At 33.4% G+C, this 12,931-nt stretch overlaps 1 protein-coding gene across 6 annotated transcripts in view; it reads left to right on the top strand.

Moving 5' to 3' along the window:
• The window catches only part of USP34 (ubiquitin specific peptidase 34), a 398,976-nt gene that overhangs the window by 301,124 nt on the left and 84,921 nt on the right, over positions 1 to 12,931 (top strand). For all 6 annotated transcript variants that reach the window (XR_012472449.1, XM_074206840.1, XM_074206826.1 and 3 more), the window contains 7 exons: positions 25 to 120; positions 3,415 to 3,479; positions 3,576 to 3,651; positions 3,741 to 3,788; positions 3,915 to 3,980; positions 9,593 to 9,673; positions 11,392 to 11,477. Coding sequence is in view for 5 of the 6 variants with exons in the window: in XM_074206840.1 (XP_074062941.1) it covers positions 25 to 120; positions 3,415 to 3,479; positions 3,576 to 3,651; positions 3,741 to 3,788; positions 3,915 to 3,980; positions 9,593 to 9,673; positions 11,392 to 11,477 (518 nt within the window). In the remaining variant the exon portion in view is untranslated. The remainder of the gene's footprint in view (positions 1 to 24; positions 121 to 3,414; positions 3,480 to 3,575; positions 3,652 to 3,740; positions 3,789 to 3,914; positions 3,981 to 9,592; positions 9,674 to 11,391; positions 11,478 to 12,931) is intronic.

Genomic DNA, 12,931 nt, shown 5'->3' with positions numbered 1-12,931 from the left:
TTTTTGTTTGCTTTTTTTATGAAGACACATAGTGCATACATGCTATTTTATAAGCGGATGGAACTAGAGGAAGAAAATGGGAAAGACCTCAAATTTGATGTTTCATCAGAATTACTGGAGGTATAAGTTGTTTTTATTTTAGTATCAAAATGAAATTATAATTAGATGATTATGAAAAACCTGTTGCTTTATAGTGCAGGATTTGATTTTTAGCAACTTCCTTACCTGACCTACAAAATGCATGTGGATATCAGCAGGTTTAACTAGTAACAATTTTATGACAAGGGAAAAGAGAAGAGGACAAAGGAAAAAGAAAAGAAGTCGAGGTTGATGAATGTAATCAATCATCAAATATCTATTAAGCATCTCCTGAGTGTCAGACAGGAATACTACATTCTCACGATACAAAGATCAAAATTAAGTTTTTGAAACTTAGATTCTCATGGGGAAAGGGAAACTACAGGTAAACATAAGCATTTATGGACAGGTAAAGGAACAACAGATTGATAGCTCATTTTAAATTATGTGGGAATGGGACATGGGCATTCTTAGGGAAGGAGTTTTTCTGGTTAATGCCAAGAACCAAGAACATTCTGGCATCCTAACTAGTTGTACAAGCCCCAAGTCCACCATAAGATTAGGCAGGTTGTGATGTGCTTACCATAGAGTGCTGGCACCTAGTAAAAACTTTATAATTGCTTGTTCCCTTCTCCTATCCCCTCCTCTGCAAGAAGTGTTTCCCAACACAGCGCTAGTATTTTCCCTATGTTGATTAGCTCCTCTTTGTTCTTCTTTATGTCTTGTTTGTACATAGGTATTTGTTAACTCCCTCATTAGAATAGGAACTCTTTGAAGGCAGGAGCTGTTTTTCATTAGCACTTAGCCCAATGCCAGGCACATTATAGGAGCTTAATAAATTCCTGTGGAATTGATTTGACATGATAGTTTTAGAGGGGAGTCAGTGATTAGATAATACCTATGTTCAGAGGTCATTGAACTGAATGTTTAAGGAAGCTAGAGACTTTAAGAGGAAGCCTGCACAAAAACATGACAATGGGAGTTAGAATGGCTTGGGAGAAACAGCAAGAATTCTAACAGAAATGGATTGTTGATTACCTGTGGGTAATAGAATTTTAAAGTTGGAAAAGTTGCTCAGAGCAACAGGCTTTACATATTAAAAAGTGGAATTTGTATTTAACTCAGAAGTAAAATGGGAGAAACTATTTTAGCAGATCAGTGACATGGTCAGGTTTGTGCTTTTTGGCAGCCAATTACAGAATGAATTGGAAAGGAAAAGTATATGAGTCGAATGGAATTAGGAATTGGTGATGAGAACCTGAACTAGAATTGGAAGGGGGAAGATATGAGATTGTTCCATCTTCACAACATCTCATATCTGAATGAAGGGAGGGAAGAGGGATATAAGGTAAAAAGAGAAATTTTGAATATTATTCTGAGGTTCTGAACCTATGTTATTAGAAGCGTGGTTTGCCTTTGAAATAAGAAAGTTTGGATAAGAGGTGGGTTTGGGTAATATAACAAGTTCTCTTTCTGACAAAATCCTTTATCTAGTTAATGATCTGTGACTACAAACCTTGGCATCATCTCTGTATAGAGAAAGAGGAACACTTTGGTGCTGATGAAGTGTTGGAAAGGTTAGAGTCTTTGGAGTATATCACACTTAAGGACATGAAATGGATAATTTATTAATGGAGACATAGATAGATAGATAGATAGATAGATAGATAGATAGATAGATAGATAGATAGATAGATACAAAAAGAATGAAGAATGCACAGTGTTAGAAAACCCAGAGAAGAATATCTAGGAGGAAGATAGAGTGGTCCAGAGAGTCAAATACTGCAAAGAAATCAGGAAGGTTGAATCTAGAAAAGAAGCTGTTGGATATGGCAGACTGTTGAAACTGTGGGAGAAACTATTTCAGTTGAGTAATGAGGTCATGGTCTATCTAAAACCCTTAACAAGCATTTTATATGTAGTGGGGATAAACTAGGAGTTTTTTCAGTAAGATCTGGGGTGAAACAAGGAATGCCCCATAGAAGAAATACAGAACATTATCAATTACAAAATAGATGATTTTGACTATATTCAATTAAAAAGGTTTTGCACAAATAAAGCAAGTATAGTCAAGATTAGGGTAAACTCTTAATGGAGATGATAAAGGAGACGAAAATAGACTTATCAGATAGGTAAGAAGGAAACTAGGAGAAAACAATGTCCAGAAAATTTCAGGAGGAGAGCATGGTATTGATAGTGTCAAATGTAGCTGAGAGGTCTGGAAATGATGACATCTAAGAAAAAACCATTAGTTTCTCAGTTATGATTTGACCATTGATTAACTGGAGAAGACATTTGTCTATAATTGAGTGATGAAGTCAGAAACTGGATTGCAAAGGGTGAAGAAACATGTGAGTAAATACAGGAGATGGAGGCAGAAAGTACGACAACTTTCTCAAGGTTAACCATGAATGTGAGTTTATACATAACAGCTATCGTGAATATCCAGATCAAGTAGTTTTTCTTTTTGTTTTTAAGAATGGATGGGAAAGGTATGAGCATGTTTGTAAGCCTATAGCTAGAGATGGAAGATTAGAGATATAACGATTTATAGAGACTTGGTATTTTCTTCATTATGCAAAATTAGATCCAGACCTTGCTGTCTTCATGCATTTTAAATGAAAACTTTGTTATTATAATAATATAGTAGCTTTTTATTCAATTCTATGAGTATCCTAAGTAATTTTTAAAGGAAGATAAAAAAACAAGAACTTTTTAGATGTAGCATTTAGCATAATATACATTAATAAAATGTAATGTTTTGTTTTCCTCATTTGTATATTCTGAGACTAGATTAGGTTCAGTAGAAAAGTGAAAAAGCATGTGTCTGAGGCCAGATTTGAAGTCAGGTGCTTCTGGCTCCAGCACTGGCTTCTATCCACTACACCACCCAGCTACCCCCAAAAAATTGTTTCTAAAATTTTTATTGAGGAAGCCCTTATGTTATATATTGCACACAAAAAGCTTTGAAAAAATCACAATCCAGAGTAAATTAGCCTGTCAACAGTTGAGAGAGATGATGAAGATAATTCTCTTTTCCTGAAATAATTTTATTAAATAGATTTTGTAACATAGACTTGTCACATAAAGGTTTTTTTTTTTTGAGACATATTAAGTCCTCTCCTGCTTTTATTTAAATATATTTAAATAATATGTAATTTGGAAGAACTTTATACTTTGGAGAAATTTGGTCATTTATTTGATAATACATAAAACCAAAAAAGCAATTAAAAGAGTTGGGTGGGTTTTTTAGGACTATTGTTTAACCTTATAAAGTGGTAAAGTACAATGAAGTAAATTGCTTTCTTGTATCTGATGTTAGCATTTTTTCTTCAGTGGATTTGGCATGATAATATGCAATTTCTTCAAGACAAGAACATTTTTGAGCACACATATTTTGGGTAAGTTCTTCTCAAAGGTCAGTATTGGATTATTCAATAAACACTTTTTTTAGTCTTATTTGGTAAGGAAGTTGAATTGTCGTTTTATAATTCTAGGTTTATGTGGCAGTTATGTAGTAGTATTCCAAGTACGTTGCCTGATCCAAAAGCTGTATCCCTAATGACAGCAAAGGTAACAATTAAGTCTTAAACAAATTCAAGTTCAGTTATATTAAAATAAATATTCATTTAACTCCTGGCTCATCTGTCTTTTTTTTTCAGCTAAGTACTTCTTTTGTCCTGGAGACATTTATTCACTCAAAGGAAAAGGTACTGTATTTTCTTTCATAAATTTATGCCATTCATTAGCATCATTTCTTTTGTTCCAAAGTGTTTGTTTTGCAGTGTATAAGTAATGCACATGACTTAGCTAACATCCTTTAATCTTTTATTTAGCCCACAATGCTTCAGTGGATTGAACTGCTGACCAAACAGTTCAATAACAGCCAAGCAGCTTGTGAGGTGAGTTGAAAAATGTATTTCTCTCCTTCCAAAAAAACAAAATCAATCAGATTATAATTCAAATTACTGCTTTGTTTTTGGTGAAGCCAAGAGAAGTACTTCAAAATAATGATATACTAGAAATTAAGTACCCTGAATCTTTTAAACCAATTTTTAAAATTATCAAATAGCAGTAAAAGCTAGTTTTATCTTCAAAGTGCTATTCAAATTCAGATTTTGATTTTCCCTATTAAAGGAGAAAGAAATTTATCATCTAAACATTTCTCTAAACTTTAGAATAATGCAGTTTTAAAAAAAAATCCAGAAACCCACTTTTTAAATTAAATTTATTTGCGTTTTTTGCCACTACATTTTATTTCTCAAGTACTTAGCTAAAATACATTTTGTTCTATTTTATGTTTACTTTAACATTATGTCAGTGACAGAACCTCAGAGTTTGGAGTGAGCTCAGTGACCAACTGTCCTCACAATTACAGGTCAATTCAGCCTTCACTTCAATTAGACCTCAAATTACAGGGTTTTGCATTCCTATAATTGTTAGAAAATTTTTCCTTGGATTAAGTTGAAATCTGTTTATTTTTCCACTTTCAAACATTGATTAGGGAAGGTTTTTCCTTTAGATTCAACAGAACAAAGTCTTTTTCCTTCTTCTACATTACAGATTCTTGAATACTACTCTTATTTTCCCATAAATCTTCTTCTCCCTAGTAAAGATTCCCAGCTTCATCAGTCACATCTCGTGTTATACTCTCAAGGACCTTCTAAAATCTTGTTGTACTCCCATCATCCTAAACATTAGTTGTTTTATAAAATTTTCATAGAAAAATTTTTTTATAAAAATTTGATAAAGCATGCCTTTTATCTAAATTATTGGGGAAAAAATTAAATGAAATAAGATCTATAGAGGAATCCCTCTGAAATCCACTAGAGATTGTCTTCCAAGTGTGATTTCAAATATTTTCAAAACAACCTTACTCTCTCAAATCAGTGAATATTTAATAACTCTTCTCCACAGGCTTTTATTTTACTGGAGAATGCAATATATAAACAAATGAATAATTCAGTGTCATCTCTTGTGCCTGGAACACACTCCCTTATTACTGTTGTTTCCTTCAAGATGAAGCTGAAGCACTACCCAAAGCCTTTCCTGATCATTCTAATGTAGAAAGACAGTACAAAAAGGGAAGGTGTTGGGAGTGGGGAAGAAAGAAACCAGGGTGCTTAGTTAAGGATAATAATAGATGAAGAAAGGAGCACAGACTAGAAAAAGAATGAGATATTCCTGGCCTAGTTCCTCTCTTGTGGTCTTGTGGAAGGAATTTTCCACTCACAGAGAGAGGTTGCTAAGGCAGAGGGTACTTCCCATGTTGAATTTCAAGCTGGAGTGAGGTTTCAGGATATAGAACTGGGACATGGTAGAGGAAATCTGGAATGCAACTTGAAGAGGAAATGTCTCTCTTTAGTAAGAGGTAGGACTTAGAATATCTAGAAAAGGAAGGTATATAAGATATATATTTCTTTATGGACATATTCCTTTTTATCATAAATTCACCTCAGTTTCTTTAACTCATTGTTGGTTTTACAAACTGACACTGTTTTATAGACTATATAATTAACATTATACTTTTCTGTAATTCTGAAGACTGCTTTATATGACCAAAATCAACATATAGGATTCAGTTTTTCATTGTTTTAGCTAAGATGGAATTTGAAAAATAAACATAAGGAGGAAGTGAATTCCTTTATCAAAAGGTGAATATTAGCTATGGTAAATAGCTAGGAATCCTATTTGACTGCAATTGGATCAGTCAAATCTGTGTATATAATGAGATTCTTTCTCGTGCTTTGCTAATGTTTATATAACTTCTGTTTACAGTGTTCTTATTTTACCAGTTTTAATAATTGAATAGGTATGAATATAATTTCTTGTTTGTGGGAACAAAAAGTATATGATAGGAAGGCTTGTATAGATAACAGTTATTTTTGAAAAAAAATCCAAGGATATTAATGGAGTATGAGTGAGCTGAGCAACATAGAAACCAAATGAAAGGTCACTGCTATCTTGAAACTTACGGAATCATAATGGTATGGTGCCACTGAACACTACCCACTTAGGACATCAGATGGCATATTGTTTTAAGTTCTGAGAACTATGATTTAAGGAGGACATTGACAACCAGAGTGTCTAGAAGAAAACTTGGTGAAATCCTTAACATGTGATAAGATAATTTTAGAGACCTTCTCTTGTTAAGATGCATCTTAATTTGGGAGCCTGAAATTTGAAAAAAAAATGTATTACATAGTTATTGAACTGAAGTTTTATTCATCATGAAATTTGAGGACATTCTGCTCATGGCTTTCAAGCATCTTTGGCAAGTCTAATGCATGCATTCATGCTTAGAACACTCTGTTTCATGAACCTTAAACAACAATTGTGTCCTACTTTGAAATCAGTCACTTCTTTTTCCTCAGCAATTCTTCTTGTCTCATGCTGACCCGTCTTCTTGTCTCATGCTGACCCGTCTTTGTGGACACGGGAATTCCAATGGCCCTTTACTCTTAATCCATCTCTTCAATTCCCTCTCTAAATTAGGCCAATTGCAGACTTGCTTCTCATGGTCTTCTTCTGCTGTGGCCTTTTCAGGAAGGTTTCTTCTTCCCAGTGCCTGTCTAGGATTGTTTTCTCAGTTGGAGGAGGACCAAACTGATGTTTGGCAGCATGATATCCATTTACTTTTGCAAACTGGATAACTGAACTTGAATTCAGCAATGTATGAAAATCTTTTCTGAGCCATTTCTGGGCAGAACGTGGCAAAATGTAACCTAATATACTGATAATGCAAAACAGTGAGCACAAAGACAACAAGTGCAGAAAAAGCAAGTGAAAAAAATCTACAACCACTATATAAGACATCCCAGTTTTTAGACCCCAGATTTTTCAAAAAAGGGTTCATCTTATACATGGGAAAATATGACACTCAAGAAGTATATAGCAAATAGCTTAACTATCCTCAGGAATTTCGGGGGGGGGGGGTCCTTAGTGTGGAAGATATGTTAGAGTTGTTCTATTTGACCCCAGGGGACAGAAGATGCAAAGAAGCAAATCTAACCTTAATGTCATGTAGCACTTAGACCTTTTTCAGATATAAAATGGGAATCCCTACTTAGTGATCTTTAAAAATAAGCTGAATAACCACTTGTCATGTATGTTATAGTGGGAATTCGTTTTGTGTATGGGCTATACTGAGGGACTTTCAGACTCTTAAATTCTGTGATTTTTGTGAAATGAGGATGAACTGACCCAACTTATTCTTTATGAAGTTGGGCCAACTTTGTGATCACCACTCATATCTTCCTTCGAGGATTTTTTGGGAAATAATCAAAACTCAGAAACACAAAAATTGTAGATTGTACTCTATTCTTCCCCCCCTCCTCCCATGACAAGTTTACTTTTTTACCCAGCCTGTCTTACCTGTTCTCCATATCTTTCTAAGATTGTTGTCAGTGACTCAGCAGTCGTATCATTCGGTTTTTTCATAATTCTTTGCAGGAACTCATTGAGATAAGGTACTTTCTTGTGATCTCCCTTGTCATTTTCATTTGCAGCCTTTCTGATAAAAAAAAAATCTAATTTTGTCATTTTAAAGATGGTCCTGCTTTCCCTTTTTCATTATTCATCCCAAATCACAGTCTTCTTTTTTCTTTAATATACTACAGTAAAGAGACAGGAAATTTTTTTTTGTCTTTTGTATTCCTAATTTACCTCGTTTCATTCTGAACTTTCGCCCTTCTGACAATATTTCTGGCAGGAATATTTCACACTATCACTTTTATCTTTTCTTACCCATGTCTTGACATCATGTTTACTGTGTGTCTTTTAAAAACCTGAGTTGGTTTGTGTTGTCTTTATATTTCCAAACCTGTCTTTCATCTTCTTTCCTTTTTCTTCCCTGTTATAATGTTAATATTTGTGAAGCAGATGACCCAAAGTAGAATCAGCTACTGATAGTTGCCTTCAAGTATTTGGAGATTGGTTGTTTGGAAGGAGGGAAAGAGTAATTAGATTTGTTTTGTACTGCATTTTCAGAGTGTCAAAACTAGGAAAAATGGTTAGAAAATTCAGAGACTCGAATCTAGATCTAGTTAAAACAAAAATTGTACAATAAAGTTAGTTATCCAAAGGTTGACCCTGTCTTGGAGGATTAGCAAAGGCTGAATAATCACTTCTCAGCTGTATTGTTAGAATGGAACTACTTTTGCAGTTTCAGGTTGTACTCAATTTGCTTTCAGAATTTCATTTCTGAGGACTTGCCATCTTTTTTGAGTTGGTTTCTGCCTATTTTTTTCTTTTAAAAATCTACTGTCTTAGACTATAGAATACATTTTAGACTATGCCTAGCTCTTCACTCACTCATTTTAAGGTGGAATGGTCACTTATTCCCAGGATCCCCAGGTTTTTCCTCTTTTCTGATCGAAATCAGATTCAACTATGGAAGTTAACCTCTTTGTTTTCTTCTCCTTTTGATTGTATTATATGCTTTCTTTACTACTCTGATTCCTCTGTTTTCATTATGTTAGTATAGCTTTGTTTAGTATCTGATATTAAACTGGACCTAGTTATCTAGCCTATATTATAACCTACCAGTGCTATCTTTCCTACATTCTTGCTTTTCAAGCTTCAATACACTTGGATGGTTAACCCATACTTTACTATTTTTCTGTATCACCAGCAGACTTAGGGCTAACCTCCTGACAAGTGAACAACCTACTTTATTTTCATTTTAAGTAATTTTTTATTCATAATGAGTTTAAGTATTTTTGTATTCCTAGTGAGTTTCAGTCACGAACTGATTTCCTGTATTTTATAACAACCTCGGAAAGACCATCAACATTGATAGATAGAATTCCTTTTACCCTTTATAAAGGGAATGATATGTTTTGAGGTCTGAAAGCTATTTTGTGTAATTTGAAAAAATGAAATTGGCCAATTGGTCTAGATTTAACAAAACAATATAAATACTTGGGTTTTTGCAAAGTTTTTGGATAGACTAGACAAATTTTCCTGGAATTACATATGATTAAGGAAAACTTTCTTGTTAATTTTAATATCACTCTGTAGAAGCAAGAGATTTAGGCAAAATACTTACTAATCATAATCCACATCTAATTAATGCTATTTCATTCTAGTGATGCATCAAACCTTTTTGATAGAATATGAATATAAAGTAACTTCTGAGGAAGGGTACTAGTACTAGTTAAATAAAAGAATTAGAACAGGCTTCCTTTAGGAAATGACCTTTGAGCTGTGTCCTAAAGGAAGCCATGGTTCTATAAACTAGTGTCAGGACAGGAGTGTATTAGCAGCATGAGGACTCCATCTGTGCAGAGTATATCATTTTAGAGGCAAGTAGAGGAAGAACTATGCAGATTTTCCCTGGATTATGACCTGTGTAGGTTTTATATTTTGTAATTTTTATTTGAGACTTACAGTAACTTCTAGAAGAACAACCTTATAATGATAAGCTAATGTGATTTTTGTCCCATTGGTTGAATCATAATCTATGATAAAATATTGATTCTTATACTTATATCAGACCCTTTTTTTCTTCTAGTGGTTTTTAGACCGAATGGCTGATGATGATTGGTGGCCAATGCAAATTTTAATAAAGTGTCCTAATCAGATTGTGAGACAGGTAAGGAAATTGTTCAATTTTCTATTTAAAATTGAATTCTGAAATAATCACGTGATAAAGTGGAAAGCATCTCGAACTTTTGAGTCAGAGAACCCAAGTTTCAACCTTAGCTCTGTATATATAGATAATATGATCTTAGGAAGGTCATCTCAGCCTCAGTTTCTTTCTTTGTCAAATGAGGCCATGTAACTTCAGAGCTAGCTCTGGATCCATAAACTTAGGAACTCTTATTACTCATATATACATATACATATATACATATATACATATATACATATATATATATATATATATATATATATATATATATATATATATATATATATATATATATATATATATATATTTGCAAGGCAGATGGGGTTAAGTGGCTTGCCCAAGGCCACAGCTAGGTAATTATTAATTGTCTGAGGCCAGATTTGAACTCAGGTACTCCTGACTCCAGGGCCAGTGCTCTATCCACTATGTCACCTAGCTGCCCCTTATAAATATTTCTGAAAAGCTATAGCAGTAGGGAAAACGGTCATAGAATTAAGTCATCTAGTTCATCTAGTTCATTAGGTTACCAAGTTCATTCTACCTATGAACAGGGGGATTATTTTCGCCTTTCTTTGTATTCCTGATACTTAGAACAATCCTGAGGTTATAGAGGACAAAATTAGTCACTGGAAATTTTACTGTTCCCCAATTTTCAACAATCCCTGTTAACCCATATCTGAAGGACTGAAGATAAAATTATCTTTTCTTATGTCTAAATGGAGAAGAATTACACAAGATAAAACTACGCTCACTTCCCCAATTTCCCAAGCAATTAGCAACATTTCTGATAAATTTGGTCAGAATTTGCTTTGGAATTTTGTATTCTGTTGTATGCCAGAACAGTCACTCCAGTATGAGAATAACACTTGTATATACTTATTGTAGTATATTTGACAATATTTAATAGTAAACTGCCTGAATTGCCCAAGAAAAGAAAAGCATTAATGATAATCTGATGTTAAATTTAACTGGAGAAGATTTGACAATAAGTTAAAGTTTGAAAGGTTGGAAAGACTCAAGAAAGAACAGATATCATTTGTCATTGCTAACATTCTGTAACTGTGTCCTATTTTTTAAACACAGAGCTATTCAGGTTTTCAAATATCCAGATGAGTCATTCTTGTATTCATATGTCCCTGCCTTAGATGTTTCCCCTTATGCTGTCTAGCCACCTAGGAGTTAAAAGGATACCATTTCAGAAGTGTATTTTTGTCATTAGAGGAAGGAAATTGGATTGCTTGTGGAATAGCTGAAGCAAAATTAGGAGCTATTAAAACTTTAGTTTGATTCTTCAGTGTATGAAACAAAAAAAAAATTTAGTACTGGCTATGTTGTAAACAAACTTGTGACCTTGACCAAAGTAGTTGTCTTTTCTCTGAACCTGGGTTTCCTCTACTATAAAATGAAAAGTGTGGACTTTAGATGATATCCAGTATCTCTTCCCATGCAGATTCTATGAGAATGTTATATGATAAAATACTTATTGTATCCATTGCTTTTGCCTATTGTCCATTTTCCATCTTTAGATAGAACTTTTTGCAGAACTTCAAACCAAAAGAAAGGTAAAAGATGGGCAAAGGTCATAAGTAAATGGGAAAAGATTAGTTTCTCATTAGGGAGCTCTATATGTGCGTGTATTAACTTCAGATATAACTTACTTCGTATTTTATCATTTGCAGATGTTTCAACGTTTGTGTATTCACGTGATTCAGAGGCTTAGACCTGTACATGCTCACCTCTATTTACAACCAGGAATGGAAGATGGGTAAAATGTTTGCTTCTGAACACATTTTTCCAAATTTTATTTAGATGATAGTTATTTAAAACATTAAAATTTCCTTCAAGATGCATTTAAGTTTCCTTGCCAAATGAAACATGGTAGAAAGAATTAGTGTCATTTGGTAATATTTTATATGTCTTTTAAAATAATCATATTTATAACTCTCACAAACCTTGGAGTAAGAGAGTCTTTTCCTTTGTTATCTGGGTTTCATATAAAATTGAACTTATCGTAACATATAATAATAAATTAGACACTATGTAAAAAATTCCTGTGATGAAATAGAAAATAGAAATTTAGGATATTTAAAAGTCTTCTGGTCAGAGATATTCATGTTTACTGAGAAGATCTAATTGAAAGACAGTATGGTGAAATGGAAAAAGCATTGATGTTTTATTGAATCTAGGTTCAAATCCCAGTTCTGTCACTTCCTTTCTAAACTTAAGTGGGTCTCCTAACTCCCATGCATTGGTTTCCTTATCTCTAAAATTAGGGAGTTGGAATAGATTAAACTCTTAGGTCAAATCTATGACATTATGATCCTGCAGAGATTGAAATAGAATAAGCAAAAAAGGATTGATTATTCTGAGCACATTATCCAGGTATTGTTTGATTGGTAAATCACAAGTCACAATACTAATTTATTTAAACTTGCAGATATGGAAGAGCCTTGAAGGATAAAATATAGTTTTGATTTCAAAGGAGGTATGGGAGCCAAAGGAACTCTTGCAGTAATTTTTAGGGTTTTGTTTTAATTATTTTATTTTATTTTTCACTTAATGAGCATTTGTTTTCTCTCTACTTGCTTCCATCTCACTTTAAAAGAAAACAAATCCTTGTAACACGTGCATGGTGAAACAAAACAAATTCTCATACTGTTCATGTCCATGTTCATGTTCTGCATTTTCAGTCTGATCACCTCTGGAATCATATTTGGATTTTGATCCATCCATCAAAGCAGTTATTTTTATTTGCATTGTTATTGCTAATACATAAATTGTTATTCTCTTTCTGCTCACTTCATTCTGCATCACCTTATACAAGTCTTCTCAGCATTCTCTGAACTCCTCCCTTTCATTATCTCTAATGGCACAATAGAATTCCATTTAAATTACATTTATTAATATATTCAGCCTAGCTGATGAGCATGGAAACCCTTTAGTTCTTATGTACATACACACACATATGTATGTTTGCGTGTTTGTTTAATGCAGATCCTTTTCATTTTTCTCTGATCTCTTTGAAGAACTACATGAGAGGATATCAAGAGTTCAGTGATTTTGTGGGTATAATTCAAAATTTCTTCCCAGAATGGGTTGGAACAGTTCACAGTTGTGAAAATAGTGTATTTATATGCCTAATATCCCCATAGCCCTTCCAATATTTGATAATTATCCTTTTTTTTGTCATCTTTGCAAATTTCATAGGTATGAGATGGA

This window comes from Macrotis lagotis, chromosome 1, assembly GCF_037893015.1.
Source record: "Macrotis lagotis isolate mMagLag1 chromosome 1, bilby.v1.9.chrom.fasta, whole genome shotgun sequence".
In the NCBI taxonomy this organism is placed as follows: Eukaryota; Metazoa; Chordata; class Mammalia; order Peramelemorphia; family Peramelidae; genus Macrotis; species Macrotis lagotis.
Note: the sequence above shows the minus strand (reverse complement) of the source record. Positions and strands in the feature narration are given on the sequence as shown.